Source organism: Manduca sexta, chromosome 18 (assembly GCF_014839805.1).
Source record: "Manduca sexta isolate Smith_Timp_Sample1 chromosome 18, JHU_Msex_v1.0, whole genome shotgun sequence".
Classification (NCBI taxonomy): Eukaryota; Metazoa; Arthropoda; class Insecta; order Lepidoptera; family Sphingidae; genus Manduca; species Manduca sexta.
This window is the reverse complement of record NC_051132.1, coordinates 7,290,155-7,314,714: the sequence shown is the minus strand read 5'-3', so window position 1 is coordinate 7,314,714 and position 24,560 is coordinate 7,290,155. Positions and strand designations below refer to the sequence as shown.

The 24,560-nt window shown below is 34.4% G+C and overlaps 4 protein-coding genes and 1 long non-coding RNA gene across 6 annotated transcripts; 2 read left to right on the top strand and 3 right to left on the bottom strand.

Annotated features, from left to right (window-relative positions):
• Positions 1 to 2,952: 2,952 nt before the first annotated feature.
• LOC115455426 lies at positions 2,953 to 4,426 on the bottom strand. Its single transcript, XM_037440156.1, has 2 exons — positions 4,152 to 4,426; positions 2,953 to 3,968 (listed from the first exon to the last, which is right to left on the bottom strand). The coding sequence occupies exons 1-2, from the start codon at positions 4,255 to 4,257 to the stop codon at positions 3,004 to 3,006; spliced, it is 1,071 nt and encodes a 356-aa protein (XP_037296053.1). The 5' UTR covers positions 4,258 to 4,426; the 3' UTR covers positions 2,953 to 3,003.
• Positions 4,427 to 5,123: 697 nt separating this feature from the next.
• On the top strand, positions 5,124 to 7,160 carry LOC119189652. Its single transcript, XM_037439922.1, has 4 exons — positions 5,124 to 5,192; positions 5,865 to 6,005; positions 6,462 to 6,615; positions 7,038 to 7,160. Exons 1-4 carry the CDS (start codon positions 5,124 to 5,126, stop codon positions 7,094 to 7,096), a joined length of 423 nt encoding a protein of 140 aa, XP_037295819.1. The 3' UTR covers positions 7,097 to 7,160.
• Positions 7,161 to 9,308: 2,148 nt separating this feature from the next.
• Positions 9,309 to 18,245, bottom strand: LOC115451654 (negative elongation factor A). The gene is given in 12 exon segments (XM_037440103.1): positions 9,309 to 11,823; positions 11,965 to 12,064; positions 12,282 to 12,398; positions 12,673 to 12,756; positions 13,108 to 13,272; positions 13,467 to 13,543; positions 13,546 to 13,641; positions 13,919 to 14,032; positions 14,285 to 14,452; positions 15,377 to 15,554; positions 16,563 to 16,817; positions 18,024 to 18,245. Coding segments are annotated over 12 exon segments (1,830 nt in total). The 5' UTR covers positions 18,234 to 18,245; the 3' UTR covers positions 9,309 to 11,557.
• A 1,029-nt stretch (positions 18,246 to 19,274) lies between these two features.
• Positions 19,275 to 24,524, top strand: LOC115451656 (probable serine/threonine-protein kinase roco9). Of its 2 annotated transcripts, XM_030180017.2 has the most exons (5): positions 19,275 to 19,306; positions 19,405 to 19,555; positions 23,096 to 23,778; positions 23,859 to 24,198; positions 24,414 to 24,524. In XM_030180017.2, exons 2-5 carry the CDS (start codon positions 19,427 to 19,429, stop codon positions 24,480 to 24,482), a joined length of 1,221 nt encoding a protein of 406 aa, XP_030035877.1. In that variant the 5' UTR covers positions 19,275 to 19,306; positions 19,405 to 19,426; the 3' UTR covers positions 24,483 to 24,524. The 2 variants fall into 2 exon arrangements, with proteins under 2 accessions (XP_030035877.1, XP_037295782.1); XM_037439885.1 differs by lacking the exon at positions 19,275 to 19,306 and having other exon boundaries at positions 19,510 to 19,590.
• LOC115451657 lies at positions 21,794 to 23,087 on the bottom strand. Its single transcript, XR_003939397.2, has 2 exons — positions 22,690 to 23,087; positions 21,794 to 22,305 (listed from the first exon to the last, which is right to left on the bottom strand). It is a non-coding gene; the product is annotated as an uncharacterized LOC115451657 (long non-coding RNA).
• Positions 24,525 to 24,560: the final 36 nt, after the last annotated feature.

Sequence of the window (24,560 nt, the reverse complement as noted above, 5' to 3'; positions counted from 1 at the left end):
CACTAAAACCTATTCATTATTTATTTTTTTAAAGTTTTTTTCCTAGTTTTAATCGCAGGTGGGGGATTCGCCCACTGAATGGACAAACATTAATGACCCAATGTAAACATTTATTGTTGTTTGTGAATCAATTTTTTGCCGGGAATAGATATTTTTTAGTATCGCAGCTACAATCGAAGAATATTCCACAATATTAATCAATGAGAGCCATGGGATATAAAAGTAGTAATTGAGATGGTAATAAAATCGATGCTTAATTTCAATTTGTTTAATCACACAAGTATTTAAAAATACATAATTATGTATATTTTCAACATGTCTTATTACAAAATTATTTTGCCAATATCAATATAAAAAACGCTGAGTTAAACATCAATAATAATGATCCGGTTTCGTCCATCCAAATCTGAAATATTACCCTTAATCTTGTTTAAAAACCACGCAAATATTAACATTAGTTAATCCAAATAACTGCACGATTGTCAAAAGATGTAATACAGAGGATAAAAAATAACCGTAACGAAGGTCTATCTCGTGGGAACTGACGTCAGGTGTCACGCCTGCGCTGTCTCTTTGTGCAATCACTACCTGCGGCCAGTCAGTTACTGTTCGTGGTGACCATAAAATAAGATTAAAAAAAAACAATATTTTTTACAAAATGTTCAAATATTTTGGCCCACAAAAGTTCCTCGTCTAAGCAGTGTAATGAGTATGAAACTAAAGAGTAATGACTAATTATTATATTAATTGAAAAAAATGTGACTAGGTCTTAAATTATTTTTTGTTGTCCATCTATATGAGTTTCATTCACTTCAATGTTATTGAAAGAATACTCCCTTATATGAATTTAATGAGATAGGTAATGAAAAATAATGCATATATTATAAATTAGTGATATTTATAAACGCAACATAGCTTGATGTAAAATGTGTAGTATAAAGTATTAACGTGTGGAAAATCTCTAAAAAATACAGTCATCCTACACTCCAAATTGTCCATTAAGACAGCTTTAACAATAAAACACGATTATTTACCGCCATGAGCTTCATTCATAGCTTCGAAGTCCTAAAGTAATGTATACATCGTGAGTAGGTGCTCGTACCCATTTTTGCGCAATTCGCTTCGGCAGGTTGGCGCACTTGACATTGACACTATGAATGAAACCTTTTCGGTGGTACTTGATCGATTTGACACGATTTTTGTGATTGCTCAATGTACAGACTACACGTTTTTTATAAATCACCGCGGTAAGACTCCCACGCATAAAATACTATAAAAACGCACCACGCATAAATTACTTTTAATATTGCTCCCTTTTGTCACGTTGTCGTATGATGGATTACTCTAACAGAAAATACTAAATCAAAGTCGATTAAATGGCCTGATGAATGTATACATAAAATATGCGCAATTCTCAATATATAGGAATAATAGAAAAAAAACGAATTTAAAATTTCCTTATTACTTCTCCTTACTTTCCTAATATGAGTTTACTTGAAATAATACCATATAAATTCTTTGCTATCATATTAAATAAATGTCGCATTCAGTAAGGTAAATTTAGACGTTACCGTCAGAGAATTATTCTACTATCGCATGTCATAAATATTAAAAAAAATACCTAATGATCCAGGGTCGGAAGGAAGTTCGGGAAAGGCAACAAAACCGAAATAGCCACCCATGGAGGAAGATTTGTTATCGTGCTAATTGACGCAACTCACCACATTCGTGTATTCTATGCGCATGTTATGGGATATCTGACAATTATATTACGAAATGATTATTATTAATATTAGCTAACGAGTCGTATGAATAGTGAAGACGAATTCAAAGAATATATAAGAAGATCTAAACATCTTTTTCGTAAACTTTAATACTGCGTACGTTGTCCTACGTTTATATTCAAGAATAAAATTTATTTACTTATAAAGAAAATTTACTTAAGAACTGATATTATGTGTCAGTAAATTTACTACATAATTATTTATTATTTTTAACCTACACAATCTCATCTCCTACATCAGTGACTTTGGATAGCTACAGCGTATATATTATTATTATGACTATCATTAAATATTGATTGCAATTCACTGATGAAGAAACCTTTTCTAGCCAATAAAATAACTTAAAAACATATCAAGAAAAGGATAAAGTACAAACACAGAATCCAAAAAATAATTCTTATATTACTAGCATACAGTAGTATTTGGTAGTAGCCATTTTTAATTTCCAAATAGAAAACTTTCGCATTCAGTAGTTTTGAATGACAAAGCCGAATATAATAAATTAAATTAAAGCTATCAACATACAAAATAAAATGGCGACAATAAATCAAAGTGCAACAATCGTCAGAGTTGCGCTGCGGTGCATTGTTAGTCGCTACCCATACCGTGGTCCCCTCGAAATATTGCACAATAGATATGCTCGTATTTGCGGTCGATCAGACCACATGTGGGGTCCCTGATTACATAAAACAACTCGATGGCATCTAGACTATTCATAAAGTTATCAAACCATAAGCTTCCTTAGCTATGTAAAATTTATGGTGTAGGCAGAGGTATATTACGGGCAAATTAGAGCTGAAAAACCCATTAATCCATTACTTGAACGTGGAATCAAACCAGATACGTCAGGACTCAGCACAGCAATCGCAGCGGGCACACAATAGAACTACACCACCGATACTGTATATTTTTTAAAACAAGCATAGCAATAAACATAAATATTGGGCCTGATGAAGACGTCTTCTCTCGACGTTGTATGTATATACCAGAGAATTCTTATTTTATTCGTTCTTCTCCTCTGCCTAGCTTTATTCCTAGTGTTTGAATACTTACTGTCTGAACTCCTCCTAGTCTTGAATATATTACTAGCTATAAAACTAGCAAAACTAGGTTACAAATTACAATGGTTAATAACCCATCTTTTATAATTACAATAAAAGAGTAGATATATAAACTTAAAATGTATTTTTATAGCTAAACAACAAATTAATATAAGGCTTTATAGTTCATCCCTTTTAGACGAAATTTTCGTGTTATTAACGTATTCTTCTATTACAGTTTCCAAATTAGTAACATTTACATTTTGCTCCCAAAGATAATCAATATTTTGTTCATTACGCACATACTTTAATAATGCATTGAAAAGTTCTACCGCCTTGATATTACCACCATATATTTTATTACAGAATTGTTTAATGTCTGTTATAATCTCAAAAACGGTTATTAAAACCTCATTATTATTGAAGTTCCAAGCAACTTCAAAAATATTCAACAAGCCGTTACATACCGTCGGTGTAGACATTCGTTCAAGCAAACCAATTCTTTGGTATAACCTTAACTTATCCAAATCCGCTTTAGTCCTTTGTATTTTTTCATTACGAGCACTTATATGTTCTTTTAGTATTTTATTGAATAAGTCGAGTAAAGTTTGTACAACTGAAATTTCCAATTTTGATACTTGGTAGTAAAATGGTTCCAAACCTTTGAGCTTCATTACCCGTGCTTGTATTACAGGGTTTTTAGGTAGCCATAGGCAAAGAACGTCTAAAGCGTGTGCCTTCAAAGCTAAATTTTTTTCATTCTCGAATATATCTAATAAGCCATCAACAACATTTTCAGGAATAAATGAAACTGTTGTAGGAGTGACTTCGAAAAGTCTTTTCGTTAAAAGAAGTAAATTCTTTCTGACATTATCGTGCGGTAACAAAAAATTGTCTGCAACTATGCGATGTAAGCCTTCTGCATTGAGAAACGTATATGCATTCTTAACGTCTTTGATCGAATCGATTAAGTCTTGGAGGATCCGAACCATCGCGTCGTATATTGCAGTATCTTCTATAGGAACAAATTCTCCACGCCGAGATTTCATAGCAAATTTTGCCAGATTTTCAAAGCTTTCAATATTCTTCAAGATGCCTATATTAGTTTCTGTGCCAAATTCTAGTGGAGATATATCCTCGTTTGCTGGAAAAAAATAATAATTTTATCTAATATTTTTATCATAAGGAGATAAACCCATTTTATTTATTTAATAAGAAATGTTGTGACTTGTGACACGGAACGGCAAAAGTAAACTGTGCGCACCATAGTATTAGGTATGCGTTATTTGGGAGTTTGAGCAGGAAATATAAAAAGAAAATACATTACTTGTATACTTTTCTTCTGTGACGTCGCCATCACAATATAACGTCATAATAATTATGAGAATGCAATTGACAAACAATACACGTAAACGTAACATACTATTCCCCATATTAACAAGGATTGCAATCCCGTATATTCTTGGTATTTATTAACTTTATGTAATGGAAATGTTCTTTCAGAATAATGAATATTTCAAAACTTAAAAATCAGAAGTGTTATAAATGCTCTTTGCTTCAAAATATTTTAAAATGATTCTGTATTCAGCAAAGCAGGTTTAATCAAAGAGAATATTATGACCTATAAGCATAGACGTATATAGGTATAGAAAAGTATATTATACAATGATAGTACTTTTGGTGTGATACATATGTATTCTCTTTATACGTCTATAATAAAGATCTCAGAAGTTTGTTTGCAAGTCTGGAGTTTTCCTAGTATGTATTAAGATTTTTATTTTTACTTCTATGTGCTGTTTGAACTATATATTCGGACTGAAGCTATGTTTACATACATGTAAAAAAAATGTCGAAGCACCGAAGCAGACTCATGGTATGGTTTTTCCAGAGATGTGCTAACTTGTGTACGTGTTTGATATCCACAAAAAAATATAATTTATCTTTATGAGCTTAGAACAGCTAAGTATGTCATCATACTTGCATTCAGGACATTTCAACTTGTACCTTGCATGTAATTTTACGTTTCTACTTAGACGTTCTAGAATCTAAACGTCTCCATTACTAAAATTGCATATACCTAAGTAATTAATATGAGTCTTCAAACACACGCAACTTGCGTATGGGGAACGGGGCGTTAAAATCTCAGTTAAAATACTCAGGTTAAAATAATGATTTTTGACACCCAATTATCAAAGCCCAATTTAAAAATCAATATCGTCACTATCCAATTTGTCAATATTTGACACTAGTGTAAACTACTGTATTATACAAAATATTTATTGTAATATTCATAGAATAAATGGATGATTCGTCAGTCATAACACCATGTGACGACGGCTCGTGCTGCTGCGTATCCAACAGGAGTACGGTTATAATCATTGCCACGCTTAGTTTGGTAGGACTTACTTTCAATTTGAAGGCATCTACTATGCCTTATAGTTGAGGGACTGCTTCGGTAGCGTTAGCGCGGAACGACTACCGTTCGGAGGTCTAGGGTTTGAAAACCGGATTGGACGGTGATATTGCGTTTTCTGCTCAACATCAGTTCGGAGTCTGGAATTTTGTCACAAAATATGGCGACAGGCTTACCACATACCGTTTTAAGGGTCGAAACATACATGGCGAAAATTGGGTGAATTGGTGTGGCACCTCTACCCCCATAAAAGGCGTATGTTGTAACTACTATCAATAGCAGCCTTAATCAACGCGAGGTTTCGGGCGGCAGATGTGTGCGAGGTCATCTTTCTTTGTGCTCCTTGCCTATGCCGGTCCGGGGCCTTAAAAAATTCCCCATTTCAACAATTTCTTAGGTAAGATACACAAAATGCGTTGGTAAACAAGGTAACCTAAAAAAGAAGTTCCGCAGTAGGACATCGCGCGAGGTCCACTAGCAAGGCTCCGGGTAATTGCCTAGATCGTTCATCTCTAAGGCCGCCATTGCCTTACATACCTGGCAAAATGTATTTATTACCTTTGATGTATCGAATAAATTTAGGGCTCTAGTCAATCACAAAAGGAACCTAAATTGTATTTTTTTTAGGCAGTAGCACTGATAGATATGTTGGCAAGTGAAGACAGTTGCGAATGCGACGAGCTGATGGAGTATGTTAACTCGATCAGGCAGCTACTCGTCACGCTGTTCCAGATGGCAAACACGCTGCTTCTTCTCGCCGCTATGGTTGTTAGTGCAGACGTACATTTATTTTTTGCACTGAATAATTCAGGAGAGCTAGTGATCGAATGTTGTTACTGCTTATGACTGTTCAATTCATTTTAAAAACCTTCTGGTATCTTAAAAGTTTGGTATTACATTTAATGCTAAGCAAATAGAATAAATGCCATAAATATGTGCAAAATACTCGATATAACTCGACCCTGAATGCAAGACCTGAAAACTTGCGTGCGGTCTTTAATCTTCGTATCAATTTATGATTCTATCGGGTAGGTATATCCAAGATTCAATAAACTACTAATTACTATAAGTAGGAATATCTCTAAATACGACCTTTGTTTACGCACTGTTGCACTTGGTTGTTTCACGTGTAAGATCGTCAGAAAATGTCCAACTAAATTGCTAACGGGTTTTTTAGTTCCTGTTATACTAAAAAGGGTACACCTATAATAATCTATTTTTCAGGAGAGCGCGTTTCTAGTACAAATATACATATGGTATGTCCTTGGTTTTGTCATAATGGGCCTCGTCGTGTCTCTACTTGGTTTCTTGTTCAAACTGAGGGTTGAGAAATTGTGGACTTCTATTAATTTTGTGTCGGAAGTCGCATTTCTTTTTGGTAATATATAATCCATATTACACGTTATTAGTACTAAGATGATTTATAGGGGCACTAAGCTGACCCCATTGTTCCTGATAGTAAGTGAAGTATGGTTCAGTTGTAATGCAGAGTTGTAATCGCACTCGCCAGTCGGCACGGTTATGTCGGCCTGTTTTGTGTTAAAATTTATGGGAAGAAATATTAAAAAAAAATAACCACTAAAAATACCACTGCCTGCATTAATTACTTATTAGTTCTAAAAACGCTAGACTGAAACTTCCTATTTGATTCTTTTACTAATAGAAAACGGCATGACATCGGGAAAATTAAAGACGTCATAGCCGTGAACAAAATCTATATAATATAAATACAAATTTAGAATTTAGGTACAGCAGTAACACATGAATACAAAATATAATTTCCTCTGTTATTCTTTTCAGTAATATTCCGATGTTTGCCGATAGTGGATTTGTACAGAAAACGCGTCGAAGTCAAGTGATTGAATGCAAAGATTTTTGTAAAAATTAACTATGTATTATTATCGAATAAATATTTTAAGTGTAGGTGCGTGTTTTCATTTCTATAATTATTATATTATTTGTTTCGCTGTATATTTAAGTCGGATGAAGTAGTAATTCAAATTATAAACATTTCGTGTGGCATAAAAAAATAATAAAAATTCAATATTATTTTTTAAATATTTTTCATTTAATATTTTTGTACTATCTACTATATACAAGGTGAATGTTAAATATCTATTGAAAAAAAAAACATTATCGTACAACAAACTTAAATCTAACTCAATACTAGACAACACTTCTGCAGACTTGCACACAAATCATAGTTTTAAAAAATATAACTTGTCTGTGGTTTAAAAGTTCCACAATACATTTTCGTGTAAATGATTTTTCTGTAACGGGCCGCATATTACGTAATTAGTATCTAGTTATAAAATTTATGTATTATTTATTAATTTAATTCATTCGTGTGGAATTGTAAGCTAGTACCACACAGTACGACCAATCGCGTAATTACATTATAAGGCAGGTTACACACAGTTTATTTCCGCCTTTGATGAAAGTTACAAGAAAGTTGGATGTCAAATCCGTGTTATAAAATATAAGGCTACCTAGAACGAGTCGCGAAACATCATTCAAAAATATTTTTGTTAGTTAAAATATTACAACTTAATGTTAGCTGTTTATGTAGCTTATATAGCTACAGCAATTGAAATGACATAAAATTTAATCCGTTGCAATTATGCGTATTAAACTCTGAAATACAGTGCAAATGACGTTTTGTATTCGTGATCGATTTTTTTTGATACATTGCAATGCTTGACACAAGGTCCTGTCATGTGTTTGTAGAATGCGCAGGATTCGCCATCGCATAAACTTTACTTGATGGTGTAACTATGCTATTTTAAAGCCAGCATATTGATTCAAGGCGATAAATCAATATTAAGAGGCATATATTCACTTGGCTAAAACTTTAAAAAGTATATAGACATTATAGCAGACAGTGTCTAGGTTGCCTTAATATTTTTCCAAACACAATTAGTTCTTTTGTAATATTTTGTCCTTCCTTCCACTGTAGCACAATTTTAAACGTTAGATCTAGATATTTTAATTTTACAAAAGCTTACTAACAAATAAGTATGAAGAGATAAGCGATAATATAAATGTTTAAAAATGCCTTTACAACACATTCATTGTAACAAGTTTTACGTGTAAATGCGGGCGTAAATAATATATTGTTGCGTAAAGTAACTGATGCAAGCAAATAACTACATAACGACGTAAATAATTCATAACTGTTATTCAACAGACTTAGATTCAATTTCACTGTAATTTACCGCCATTTTCAATAAGCGATCCCATTAGCTATTTCGATCTATCTCAAAAACGGACCAATCAGAACAAAGGATTTTCTGACATGCTTACAAATTAGTCATTTTGATTGGTTCATTCTCGCTATCAGATTGAAGATTAAGATTGGGATCATTTATTAAAAACGTAAGTTAGTTGTATTATTAAATTCGATTTTCGACATCGTAAGTGACGTGCATCCTTAATTTCAGGATCACATTATATTTATCAGCATTGTACACACAATACGCACCGCGCACGACAAATATTGGAATTTATCAATTGAATTATGTTGTATAACAAGCAGATAGTAACCAAAGCTCGGTGCGCATGAGTTGCCGACAAACACAACTTATTATAAATTAAAATGCTACACAAATAGTGTACGTGAAGGTATTTCTAGACATTTATGTGTAAGGCGATAAGTTAAATAAGTAGCGAAATTCGAATTGTCATTAATTGAACCGTTTTCTCCTTACAAGTGCCTTATAATCTTTTACCTTACATATATTTGAAGCTTACAATAAGCCGCTAGAACATTTTTCGTGAAGGCTACAATTTTATAAAATTGAAACACATTTTGGCACCAGTAACACTTATTCGTTTATGAAAATCGAAGTCATTTATGTTGCCACATGATAAGTAAATACAGATTGTGAAATTTAACGAAATATAAATAGAGACCAGATATGCAGTAGATTAATTGATTGACAAAAGAGGGAGCCTTAGGTGTGTTATTCAGGTGTGAGCAATATATATATATATATATATATATATATATATATATATATATATATATATATATATATATATATATATATATATATATATATATATGCCTGTAATATATTCTGTCCCTCTGCTGGGCACGGGCCTCCTCTACTACTGCGAGGGATTAGGCCTTAGTCAACCACGCTGCCCTAGGGCGGATTAGCAGACTTCACATACCTACAAAATTGTTATACAGAATTTCTCAGGTATGCAGATTTTTTCCTACAACGTGAAAGCAAACGATAATGAATGAACGCTCACATAATTTCAAAAAAGTCAGAGGTGTGAGCCCTTAGATGTGAGAACCTGAGGACAGTCGTATCGGTAGTCCGTTCCACTCCTAACTAAGTCTGTCGTCGCTTCAATATTTTTTGCAAATGAATGTGCCGCAGGAACGGCAATTAGACTTACTACACAATTCCAGTGGCGGCATTAAACTGCGGAAGTCTGGTAGATCTTTGTGAGGCCGTTTTTTTTTGTGCCCTTTGCCAATGCTAGCGCGAGGCCCCAGGCGGTATCACAATAAGAAATAAGACCCCGATTTCAACAATATAGGTAAATGCTTAAAATGTTAATGCCACAACTGTTGACAATTTCAACACTAATATGAATGAATAGCACCTGTGAGCACAGCACCACGTGCATACATGCCTATCTCATATTGCAACTGGTAATGGAGTTCTGCGAATTAACTCTTGCCCCTTCAATGAAATTGGCCATCTTATACACTCACACTAAGTCTGAAAATATGAAATTTATATATTAGAAAGAAAGAAACAGTTATTGCCACCGAGGATGAAACATGTAACAAATAAAGTGGAAAAAATAGAGTGGATTAGTTTCTAAAAGTAAAGAATACCCTCCAACGCAACAGTCTTCGATTTTCATCAACACACAAATTATAAAAATCGCCAATTACATTCATTTGGAAAATTTCACATGAGATCATATCTATATGAAAACGTTGTTTATTCCGCTAAAACACACGTAATCTCGTGGAAACTTATAAACAAAACATCGACAACTTATACCAACTAAACACTGATATCGATAAACATTTACGTCAATAGTTACATAAAAAAACAAATCCGTCTCATATGGCTCATGAAATAAAGATGGGTAGTGAACGGTGTTGTCGATATCGGTAATTAAATTATCGATAAGTACTAATAAAAAAAAAACTAGAAAAGTGCGTCAATCTGTTCTTACTTATGAGAATATTAAACTAGTGATGTCTAAATCAAAACATGAAATACATGATTAATCAACTTATCAGGTGTTAATTTGAAGTCGTACAGTACAAAAAATTTATTATTGGTTCTGTTCTTTCATTTATCGATATCGACAAACTCTCGATAAATCTTCTTTATGAAACATTTAGTTTGTGACGTCATAAACAGTCTGTTTCGCGTGCGGACATTACAACGGCGTACATCCATAAAACAAGCAGTAACATAGTGCATGCTAGATAATATTGAACTTTGGCTAAATATGAACAAAACAAACCATTTGACCAAATTATTATTTTGCGTACAATAAACTATGACTTATTTATCAGTTTGGGACTATTTGAAAACCAAAAATAACAAACAGTTGAATGCTTTTTGATATTGCTACAATATTTATAGGACAAAGTTCAAGTTTACCCAGCACATCAATAAACAATCTTCTAACACAATTACAGATTAAAACATCAACACTTTAGTCTGTAATCAATGCTAATAATATTTAATTAGCTACTAATATTGAATATATTACAAATATAGCTGAGTTCTTTTATCGGGTACTCCTAGGTTTAGTATTCTATACCCAATAAGAAAACCGTGCTCTTCACAGTGCGGGAATGAACAGTGAGTCTTATTAAAGTATTAATTTAGGCACATGTGTATCATAAGTCTCTGGCGTTGGCTTCATGGAATCGCCGGTAACCACAAACCATCAAATTATACTTCAATAGGGAATAACATTTGATGAATTGTTTCTCTAGAATCACTTTTAATTGAATAAGTCACTGTAACAATGAAATCTGTTGCAACTTACGTCTTCTATTGGTCATTTATAACACATTACATGATTTATCCTAACAAACTTAACCTTTTCAAGAAATCAACATTATCAATATTGTCACTAATGGAAGTGTTAAAACATTCACCTTTCCTATCACAATGCTCAATAAAACAATATATAGCATACAAAATATTGGTGAGACCAAGGCATATGATTACGAACACAGGATTACATACAGAGTCCACGAACTCGGAGACGACTCCCCGCCACAGTCGAGTGTACTCACTGTTCACACGCACACATATTTACACAACTTAACTAACACTCTGGTTGGCGATGGACACGACTGGCTGTTGATTTCCGGCGGATATGACGGTCGAGCCGGGCGGAATCTTCTGCGGCCGCATGCCGTCTATGTGCCGGTACTTCTTGAGCCTCGTCCATTGCCCATTGTTGTAGTTCATTTGGAAGTGCATCTCGGAGAGCATAGTGAGGTACGTGTCGTCAGATTGTAGAACATTCTCTATGTTCTCTGATAGTTTTATTGTCACTATGTTGCCAAGATTCGGACACGGATTGTCTGTGGAAGAAGTGAGATTCATAGTAAGTTTTAAGAAGTTTATGATTTCGCAGAAGGTGAAACATTCTGTTTAATGTTCACTTTTGCATTTCAAAATGTATGTGTGATAAAGATAAAACATTAGGGATATGTAATACTTGCCTCTGGATCCAGCCATGAAGCCGAGTATAAGCGCCTTCTCTGGCCGCGTCACGCGGTTCGCGTTTCTGAACATATCTTGTGCTTCTAACATTTGTTCTCGCTGAAATTAAATATCACTATTTAGTTTCAATGTTACTGGTGGCGGGTTTACTTCGTAGTCCTATAATGCTTTAATACTATTTAAAGCACAGATAACTAAGACTGTGAGAGCTAAGTCTAATTTTTACATTAAACTGTTATATTGGCATAAAACTTGGTGAATAAGTAAAAATAGTTTTCGAGGCGAGGTTGTGGTATAAATGCGAGCGAATAGTAACCGTGAGCGAGAGTCCTCGGCGCGGCAGCAGCGGCGTCTGCTGCGGCTGCGCGGGCGGCGACTGCAGCGCCGCGCTCGCCACCGGCGCCGGCGTCTGCACCGGGGCCGACATCTGCACCTGCATCAACATACACTCAGATTTATATACTACCATAATGGACACTAACAGTAACTAATTGATAGCTTTTGAAATTATTAATTATGTCTTTGCAGATAAAGCAGTAATGAAAATGTTGTATATTTGTAACTTATAATAACTTATAAAGCCAGATCCACTGTGCTCGTGCTATTATTACCCACTTCCTGAGCTAAAACATAAATTGATACAAAAGGTAGCAATAATGATTTATAAGAAAACTATAATGATGTAATAATAAGCAATGTATGCGGACCGTCTGCGGCAGCTGGTGCTGTAGCGGCGGCACGTGGTGCAGCGCGGGCACCGGCGCCGCCGCGCGCACCACCGTCTGCGACATCTGCACACACACAACCATAATAATAACTGCCTGTACCACTACAATTCACACATTCAACGAAATACCCAAATCCTGTTGCATAGAGGCTAGTGGTGTATTATTTGACAAATATTATTTTCGTTAATGGTCAAATCTGGTTAAACATGCATTTAGAACTTTAAAGCTATGCATAAGTGTCAGATAAACAATATTTGGCGCTGGGACTGTGTGTGATAGAAACTCCGTAGATAATAATTACATAGTATATCACTATTCACCGTAGTTTCCAAACAAACAACTATCCTTTTAAACACTAACGTAATATTACAAAACAGAGTTACGGGAAATGCTTTAGTCAATAAATTTACTTACAGGTTTGATATTCTGCAAGAGCACAGCCTTGCCGCCGGGCTGCAGTATAACCGCCGATGTGTTGATGAGGTTCTGTGCGGACAGTAGCACGGGTTTGCCGCCCGCCTGACCCGCTATTAGAAGTTTTGGCTGTTGTCCTATCACTATTGGCTTAGCAGCAGAGCCCTAGACAAAAAGTGTTTTTTTTTAGAAATCAGTAAATAATTTTCATGGTAACAAAATTGACATTTCAATTACTCGATTATTGTAAGGTTTAAATATTTTTAATTTTCTATATGGAGTTGATGCGCGTTCTAGACTACATAGCCCCATCCAATATGTACGTATACTCGGTAATGACGTGTATCGTTTTCTTGTACCTGGTGTACGAGTATGGGGCTGGCGAGCGGCGGCGGTTCGGTGCTGATCTGCGCGGGCTCGGAGGCGGGCGGTGCGGGGGCGCGGCGGGCGCGGGGGTGGGCGCGGGCGCGGGCGCCGCGGCGGGGGCGGGGGACGCGCCCGCCGCGCTCGGCGCCGGCGCCGGCTCTGTGCTCGCTGCAATAACATCACACAACATTTTAAATGGCTTGCAAAAAATGGGAACAGGTTCTCAATTCTTGAGTTTGTATATTTATGTGGTGTACATAAATATACAAACACATGTTCAAGGTATTTAGAAGTTAACATGGAACCGGTGACTATATGACAAAATCACCTTATTTCAAATAGTTTGTATGAGTTAATTTCAGGTAAAATCTATTATTAAGTATTATTAAGTATAGTTAATTTCAGGTAAAATCTATTTTTAAGTCAAATATTTTGTAAGATTTACCGGCCGGTTGTTCCTCTGTCTTGATGGGGAAGTTGTTGATGCCTTTGGCGTAGTCAGCCGGCGGTGGGGACGGTGGTGCGGCTGCCGGGGTCTTCTTTGCTCCCTCCTCCATTTCTAAAGGTATATTATAATAATTTTTGAGATGCATCACAAAATTTATTATATAAAAAATTGTGATTCATTGTTTTCTCTATGCATTAAATAGCAATAGTAGACATATGCCTAAATACAAAGTATTATTATACTACTATATCACATAATAGAAATATTTTAGAATAGAAATATATAATATTATAGTAGAATATTTGGCATCATTGGGTCTATCTGAACTATCCCAAGATAGTGTTATGTCGTGTCGTGACTGACCGAGCTTTCTCCTCTTCTTGATCTGCGCGTGCGTGGCGGGCTGCTCGGTGATGTCGAGCAGCTTGATGCCGGGGCGCTGCGCGGGGCGCGGCGCGGGCGCGGGCGGCGGCGGCGGCGCGCGGCTCGCCGACCGGCCCGCCCAGCGCGACGGCAGACCCTTCAGCGGAGCTGCACACAACACCAACGATATACTAAAGCTCGCTCAGTGCCACCATTTTCACACAGTTTTTAGGTGCCTCGTAATTACTGCTTTTAAAGTGTCACAAGAAACACGGGATAAACACAATAAAAGAAGTTTACTGGAATGTTCCAATGTTCGAAATTATACTTTTTTATTATTATTAAAGTTAAATGATTCTTTAGCTAATAAAAATCTATACTATTATATAAAGCTGAAGAGTTTGTTTGTTTGTTTGAACGCGCTAATCTCAGAAACTACCGGTCCAAACAGAAAAAATCTTTTTGCGTTGGATAGCCCTTTGTTCGTGGAGTGCTATAAGCTATATATCATCACGCTATACCCAATAGGAGCGGAGCAGTAATGGCTTATCTCAGGAACTACCGGTCCAAAGTGAAAAAATTTTTTTGCGTTGGATAGCCCTTTGTTCGTGGAGTGCTATAACCTATATATCATCACGTTATACCCAATAGGAGCGGAGCAGTAATGAAACATGTTGCAAAAACGGGGAAAATTATTAGTTTTGAGAGCTTCCGTTGCGTGCGCTGCGTAAACGGTTAAAGTTATGCAACAATGATGTATGACGGGATTGTTCCTCTTAAAAAGTTCTAAAAAATATATTATAAAACAAAGTCCCCCACTACATCTGTCTGCCTGAACGTGTTAAACTCAAAAACTATCCAACGTATTAAGATGAAATTTGGTATGGAGACAGTTTGAGACCCTGGGAAGAACATAGGCTCCCGGGAAACTACTACTTTTATAACGGAAAACTTTAGCCTGAAAAACTTTATAACGCGGGCGGAGCCGCGGGCAAAAGCTAGTCTATTTATATAGTCTGAGGGAAGTAATAATAAAATTATGTCCTTCAGAAAAAAAAATTATAAATTGTAATTTGAGCATAAAGTCTTTACTGGTATCAGTCATCTTCCTAGGCATGCCGCGACTGCGCACGGGCACAGTGGGCGCCTGCGCCTTCTTCTGGTTGGCTTGCGCCTCCGTCGCCTTCGCTAGCAACTCACTGCGAAGCGCCACTGACTTCGGCTTGCGTTTTAATGTGAAATGTTTAACTGGATTTGGTTGTTGGCCCACCTAAAAATGGAAGTATGAATATATTATCAAGGTCCCTATATGACCAGAGATGCTAGAAAAAAAAGTTACACCACCCACCTTTGAACTAACTATAAACTTCAGTGGATTCTAATGCATGTATTAAAATTATTGTACTCATAAAAAAAAACTGACAATAGTATTTCATATAGATACATATATACCTATTATATGACTGATATAAAACTGTTTATGTCATGGGCCACAAAGAGTGCAAAATTTTCGAAACATCGGGATAAAATAATAATATAAAGAACTGCAACAAATCTGTAAATTAGTTTTATTTGAATATCTAAAATTTGCATAAACATAAGAAATTACAAAATGACTCCACTGGTAGATAATGTTTTTGTATTATGTATATTATTATTGTTTATTGTATTATAGAAACACTGTCACCCAAAATACAGGTTAACCTAGTTTGGGTGCCAGGGGACACAAACCTTGGTGTATAAAACTATTTTAGGAAAATAAAATAAAAAATATTTTTTAAAAATATGTCCCAATGATTTAATTTACTTCACTATGGAATCCAATCCAGAAACTTATGGTATGTAATCATAATGCATAATTTAGATACTAGGATTACATTTAAATTTAATTTTGTAAATTAATAAGAAATCTTCATGTATATCAATTGAACTACTACTACTGAAACATTTAACATTCAATTTGACCAGGTATTCAGAAGTATCAGATCACATTATATCCCAGTTTTACAAATTTCCTATACTACCGTCTAGGATGTTAAGAAATATACACAATTTTTTTACTTAATACTTCAAGAGCAAGTTGAATATTAAATTAGAATCAGCTTTGATTCATTTTTATTACAATTATTTTTAATATAAAAAGCACTTTTATCTTGAAATTTAGTCAACCATATGAATATAACAAGAATTTTAGACCAATTTTACAGCTCTGTTTGCCCATCCATGTATCTATCAAAACAGCTTTAAAACTTCACATATAATGTTTAAACCAACTTACCACAGACACTAAAGCATTCTTATTCAAATATAGGCACTCAAGCGGTAATAGACCAAGTTCTGAATGTTTGGCCAAAGCCCTTCTCAGCTCTCCAATCATGTCACTGAATATTGGTCGGGTTTCATCAAACTGTGCTATCTCTGTATTAAGGGTGCCGGCAGAGGGAAAAGTCTTGAGAACCTCTGCCAGCATGGCCACCCACAAATCTGAGTCCACTGCAGCCACCTCAATGATTTCCTCCAGCTCATTTCTCCACTGAAAAGGTAATTTAAGATGTTTAATAAAATATATTAATATAATTTGACAGGATCCGTACAGTAGAAAGGTTAATAGAGTGAAGCAACATTTTTTATATTATTTAAACAATATTCGAAAAACACAGTAAAAATAGGGAGCTAAAATAAGTACATAAACCTCAATGTCACAGAAAATATTGTAGTCAATTAGCTTTGCAACTGTCAATAAGTTCTAAGGATTTTTAAATTGTTTCAATAGTTTTAACTAAAACCTTAAAAATATGGGGTTAAGAGGCATACAAAGAACACCACAGGAAAACAGTATTCAAATAAACAATTCAACATATTGGTATTGGACTTTCAGTTACATACATTTAATACTTTTGTTACTCTAATAAAGACCCCCATAAGGGTATATGTTTGCAATGTACAGACATGGGCCTGATACCATTTAACTATATGTAAAGACAAATCAGACTAAAATCTGTCTAAATCTTTTTGTCACATGTTTCAACAAGTATGTTTTTCACATGGAATTATGTGTAATATGTAAACTTTTAATTATTTAACAGAACTTATCAATTCACTAATAATAATTATGATTATGCTGATATTTCCTACTGCTGTAATCACTATACTGTCCTCAGTATTACAATATGCTACTTATACTTGACTATTTACTTAAAAGAGCAGTATTAGTATGTCTGTTTTATTTTACCCATATCATAGAGGAATTGAATCAATAATACTATGATGGGAGAAGTAGTGTGTAAATAAAAAATTCAAACATTGCATTTACAGTAGTAGTGTTATAAGAGTGTATCAAAAGGTTTGCTAGGTTTCAGACATAACTATAACTTCATAAGTTTATGGACTTTGGCTAATCAACTACTAATGTGTTTGTATCTAAATAAACATACGTGACAAAAACAAAAATAATAATAAACTAAATATAATTGTTTCTTTTAACTTCATTAACCTGTAGACATATTGTGCATTGAAAAATGCATTAATTATAGTTCGTCGTAATTGTATAATAATCAACAATATTGAAGTAAAAAGTAATTTTTATATGTAAATTTACTATATGACAACAAATAAAACTCCGACATACATATCTAAATCACACCTCTCACTCGAATTTATAATAATAAATGGGAATAGAAAAGGACAAAATACACAATACAGTTACGCAAAACCATAGAACATCAAAGAGAAAAGTTACCTCCTCAACATTTCTGCGCGGGATATGAAAGAAACTTAGCAATAATTTCAATTTCACTTGAGTTTGTAGATCTGGAAAACAATCCTTGATGTTTTTTAAAACTTCGGCATTTAATTGCGTACAAATTGAGCCACTTGTCCACGAATCATTCGATGTACCGAGTTTATTGTGGAGCCACAAAGATGTGTCACTATCCCGCACGTTCGCCATCTTGCAACTGAGATAGTGACGTAGTTGCCATGTGTCTTTTCAACTGATGAAGCAATAAAGAAAGAACTAGAATGAATTATTTTAGATTGCAATCAGGTCATTTTATTAATAGATTTTATTTATAAATTTATGGCATACGATGCCATAATTTGAATTTAATAGTGAAAACACTTGGTATTATATTTTGAAATAATATTCAGTAACAAATTAGTTACAAATTTAAAATATTTAAAATGAAATAAAAAACTCTAATGTTATATTGAAGTATGTAAATATTCAATTATACATTTAGGAATGTTATAATAAAATAGCTTTTGTGCACGGCTCTGCTGGTGGTAAAGTTTTTCAGGGATAAAAATTCAGCTTTACATTTTATGGGGGTAAAATAGAACCTATATTATAAGTTAAATATCTAGCAATACATCGGTGAAAACAACATTCCAGTTCCTGTAGTACTTTTTGCGTGATGCATGTATAAACATACAGATAAAATTTCAGAAAAAGGTATTTTAGTGTCTCTAAGAAAGACCTCAATATTTGTCTTTTTAAATATTTATAACGAACAGACAACGGCCTGTTGCAATGTGATTATATTATGTGAAGATATTTCTGACCTAAATCAATTTTATATATTTTTGTCACACATTTCACATGATAGTCAGTTTTACACTTAGAATTATGTGTACTACGTACAAGTTTTAATAATTCAATAGAATTAATCTCATCACTAATTATTCTCTATGGTTAGAGTGGATGACATTATATGTCGTCAACAAAATTTCAGGCCATATATACATGTATGTAATATATTTACAAACCCGTTTGTTTGTGCCTTTTCAATTATTACGTATCTAAATATAACAAGCTAGCCCTTATAGGTATTTGAAAATAAAAGACAAATATTCATGTGCAACGATTCTTATTTGACGTGGTATTCTCGAAGATGCGAATGAACGAAACAAGAACAATTTGAGCCAAAGATAATATTTTAATAAATAGCAACATTTAGATATTTTTGTTATTATGGTAATAATTTTGGGCGCCATATTCAAAATATTTACAATGACTAATGAGTAACATTTTGCTACGTAATTTTATTGATCAAACGTACCAAAGAGCATTATTACAAACGAACATAAATTTATTAAATATTACTTTAAATTCTTTCTAGGATTGATACGATTAGATAAACAATGTCAGAAACGTCAGATATATCTGTATCTTTGAATATTTACGAAGAGGATTTAAACGAGGACAAGACGTTAATATTATCGAACCAAGATCTGGAATCTGTGGCATCAATTAATAATAAATTGCTATGTGTAAGATCTAACAAGGAATTATTTAAAAAAAAATGGTTTAGTATATAATATTTTCAATTTTAAATATCAAAAGTTTCGAATTCACAAATAATATTGTCTGGAAAGTCCTTCAAACCGGAACACAGCATTTTTTTTTCAATTAAGTAATAACAAGAATAACGAGATGAGCATTCCGCTCCCTCGATGGTTAGCGAAACTACACCCAGAAATAGTAGCAACATCATATACAACTTTGTATTACCAAGTACTGACTGCGTGGCATGGTCGTGTCTCAAAATGACCAGTAATTTTGCAATATATACACGAAGTGCCTAGTTACCGGCAGAAATAGGCATCGCCTGATTCTATGTACCTAGCTATATATGGTGTGCAGCACAATATAATAATGTAACCAGAAAAAAAATAACAAAGCTATGTATTATGTAACCCTCTAAGGTAATTGCATCTAATAAGGGCCGGGTTTTTGGAAATCCTTATAAATCAAATTTGGGAAGTGAATTGCTATGTAAGACATTATGATCAAATAAACCGTTTTTATGTGAAGAGAATACATTGTACAAAAACAAGGCAGCAGTGGCCAGTTCCTTACAAAAAAAGTTCTTTGAAAGTTTGTCTATAGTTCTTATTGGGCACTGGAGCTCTAAATAAGGTCCATAATTAAACTGCAGGAACTTAGGCATTATATTCCAGAAAAATCACATCATAAGAAAGCATTGGTTTTAAACTACCATGAAGTTCGTGGATTTCGTATAATGAAAAGGAAATTATTATAAATTAGTGTCGTGGGCCTTATAAAGTATTAGGAAATGTATATATGTAACAACTATTTTATTTTCGAGTTATAGATGAAACAAATTGTAGTTTTATGCTATTTTTTATTGATTCTAGCTAAGAAAATCATAAAATGTACTAATCAATCAGTTTTTTCTGTTTTTGTCTTTGGACCTTATTGGGTATTACACTACTTTACTAACAGTCTGGACCTTATTAAGTGCTTGAAAATAACAAATATGACAACCACTGCACCTAGTAACCTAAAGATTAAAAATAAATATGCATGTATATTTTTATAGTACTTATATATTTTCTGCTTGGTTATCAACATAAATGTAATTAAAACAAACTTAAATAACTTAAACAATGGCAACGCTAAACTTATAATTTGTTCATCAAATAACTAAAAACTAAATTAAAGTTGTTAGAGAACATAATATATAACAATAATTATTATCATTTATAGCGGCGATAGCCTAGTTGGGTGTGGAACGGACTGCCGAGACGAATGTCTGCAGGTTCAAATCCCAAGGGCACACACCTCTGACTTTTCTAAAAAATCATGTGTGTATTCTTTGTAAATTTATCGTTCGCTTTAACGGTGAAGGAAAACATCGTGAGGAAACCTGCACATCTGAGAAGTTCTCTATAGGAATTTCGAAGGTGTGTGAAGTCTACTAACGCACACTAGGCCAACGTGGTGGACTAAGGCCTAATCCCTCTCAGTAGTAGAGGAGGCCCGTGCTCAGCAGTGGGCAAGTTATAATACAGGGCTGATATTAATATTACTTTTATGTAATTTTGGGCTTGGACCGTATGTTTCAGTTTAATTTTTTTGCTTGGATTTGAATCTATCTGGTTTAATCTTAAGAACTTTAGGCGACTTCTCTTGCCTTTAATTTTTGACCAGAGACGGCTCGTGAAATTATTTGATGGGTGTTCACAAAAAAATAATTGAAAACTAGAGCTTACTATTTATTTTATTTGTATATCTTATCTTTTCACACTTTTTAGTAAAAGATATACTGTATTGTTCCATTTTAACACAAAATATCGCGCACAAACTATTTTTTAATACTTATTTAAAAAAAAAAACTGCGAATTAACTGACGAAGTCGACGAGCTTGCTTGAAGTTGTTTGTGTACATAAGAACGACAACTGCGCATAAGTAGGATATTCCCTCGGCGCGCGCACGGAACGGCTGGCTGAACGACAACTGAGTGACGCGTGAGCGGCGCTCCGGATTACGCTAATTTCTCATACGATATCTTCTGTTTCACGCGTCAGCCCGAGCCGATTTATCTCTTTCGCACTCATTGAATACAGTACTAAGAGTCGTACTAAACTTCGTTTCATAGGAGCACAATCGCTGGCGCTCCACGCGTTACAAATTGACGCTACATGTACCTATATAGGTAATATAATAGACTTTTTATAGGCATAGTAAAATATAAAGAATGTAATGTAAGGATCTTATGTATTATAAATATATATAAATTATTAAATTAGCTAAGTATGTAATTTTCGTGGGAGTGCACTGCACCAGCGCTCTTTCGGATGAGCCGCCTCTGTTTTTGACCATTAGTATTGTTGTTATAATTTTTAGTCTGGCAGGGCTTTTTGTATTATTGCTTGACTTTTTTTGAATAAATCTTTGGTTATTTTCAGTCTGACGTAATTTAATGCTTTTCGTCTCGGCTTTGCCTTAGTTAGAAACTCTTTAAAAGTTGACTCTTGAGTATCAGATCTTTTTTTATTATTCTGATAGTGGCATGACATCATCAAAGCTAAGAAAACCATTTTCATCACCACGCTTCCAGATTTTATATGATTTTTTAATGTTCGCCGTGGTATGTTGTAGTTTATAGCTGTTGCACGCTCAGATATTTCGTTGTTTTTATATCATCTTGAAAATCAGTTTGAGACCATCCTGCGCCCCAATTTCTATTTTGCAAAGGTTCTATTCTTGCCTTTACTAAAAACAATATACTTATATTAATGGATGGACAATCATTAAAATAAAATGAAAAAATACTTTTGACAAAAGGTAGGTATTGTTAATTTGCGTAAATAAAATTTTATAAAACTTGAAAGCGAAAAAATCCAAAGCAAAAAAGATGTTTAGACAAGTGTTTTTTTTTGTGCATAGTGTACTGAACTGTCGTTATCGTAGCAAAAAAATGCCATGTGCTTATTTGCACTTATATAAATAATTGATCATGCTTATTTTAAAAATAAGTACCCCTAATAAAGTCCGGCCCTTATTGGGCCGAAAAAAGTGGACCTACATAGGCACTTAGATATGTCCTGAAAAACCAAACAAACTCGCGATAAAAAAGCAATAACTTTAGTAACTTACCTTGCCAATCCATGTTCTGAAAGTATGTTAACATTACTATTTCAGAATTATGACAAAACGACAGGGTTTTATTACTAAAACACAGAAAATTGAATCAGAACTTTTATAAATTGAGACACTTTGACCGCCTCTGAGGCTACGCTACACACAGTGCCACTGACAAAATGGTCGGCGCGAAAGCAATGAACGTCGGTGCACTTTTGTGATTGGTTACTGGGGAGGCGACGCGCGGTATCCGTTTTAATTTAAGTATTAACTGGGTAAAGTTTGAAAAGATGGACCTTATTTGGAACCGGCCCTTTTTAGACGCACCTACCTTATATAACAAACTCCTACAAAGTTGTCTTATACTGAAAGCTGATTATAAAATTTATGAAAACATATTAACATTTAATATAAATTCCAGGTACTTTACCTACAAAATAATAAATTAACATCGCTCACTGAGGACTTTTTTCCATCCCTTCCTAATCTGATGTACCTTGACTTGAGAGACAACCAGCTGACAGACATTCCGGTAACCATCCAAGGTCACCAGTGCCTTACACACCTGCTCCTGCAAAACAACAGACTTACATCACTACCCAACGAATTGGGATCTGTAGCCACCTTAAAAGTACTTCAACTTGCTGGCAATCCGTTAATGTTTCCACCCAGGGAAGTGATCAACAATGGAACAGCAGAAATAGTGCAGTACCTACACGATAAATACATTGAAAATATATTCGTGAAGTCTTTCGATGGGTCCGAGTCAATCACGAGTAGAAATGAAGAAGGCATCAGCTATAATTCAGTTGAACAAGAGCGTATGAAATCCAAGACTTTGTCGGTTCAGTTTAACGAAAAAGAATTCGAAGATTCTGACGACGAGTACTACTCTAAACTTAAAGGAAAGTGCCCTAAATTACCTAAAAGTCGAAAGAAGATATTGCCAGGGTACAGTCAAAGCGCGAAATGTTTGAAAGCGTTATATGCCGATAGTAAACACGTGCAAAATGAGAAGATCAAACAGAGTTATTTGAAGGACAAGGCTCTGACGAAGCACAAGGATTTGTTAGCGACCAGGGACAAAATTTTGCAAGACAGGAAGTATGTAATTTGGATCAAGTTACTCGATAATTGTGTACTATAGTGTGGGACGAGTGTACGTAATAATTTTTATTTTTCAGAAACTTAGAGCTGTTGAAAAACTGGCGGCAAAAATACCGACACAGACAATTAACAAATAATTCATCGTACAAATTGGAAGCTCAATCATTCCCTTACGATACAAATGCAGAACACATGAATTTCCTAACTCGAGAGGATATAGAGAAAGATCTTCCAGATAAATATAGAAGGAAACTAGTAAGGAAATGCAAACCAACAGTGCCTAGGAAGACTAATAACGATGTGCATTTAGCGATGAAAATCAAGCAACTGTTTGAAAATCTAGAGTCGATCGATTTGAATAGAGAAGGCATGACGCCGAGGACCGAGCAAAAAGTATTGCTTAATGAGATTCAGAAGGTGAGTTCGTAAGTCACTCGAGATATCGAGGGAGAGAATAGAGATCATAGATACGTGTCTACTGATCACTATAACAAGTCCATAGCCCTCTTAAGATTTGCTGGATTACATTTTATATGGCGTTTAGCAAAAACCATGGTTTCTATAATTATTTAATTTCTTCTTAAATTTTAATTTTACATGATAGTTTGACCAACGATATTTTTATTTTACAGATATCGGAAATAAAACAAAAGCTCATGGAACTTTCTACGACAAACAAAAATTCTGTTGTTACAGAATAATAATGAATACAATGTAAATAAACATAATTTATGGTATAAATCCCTTTTATTTGATGACTGACAAATCTGCCTTTATGC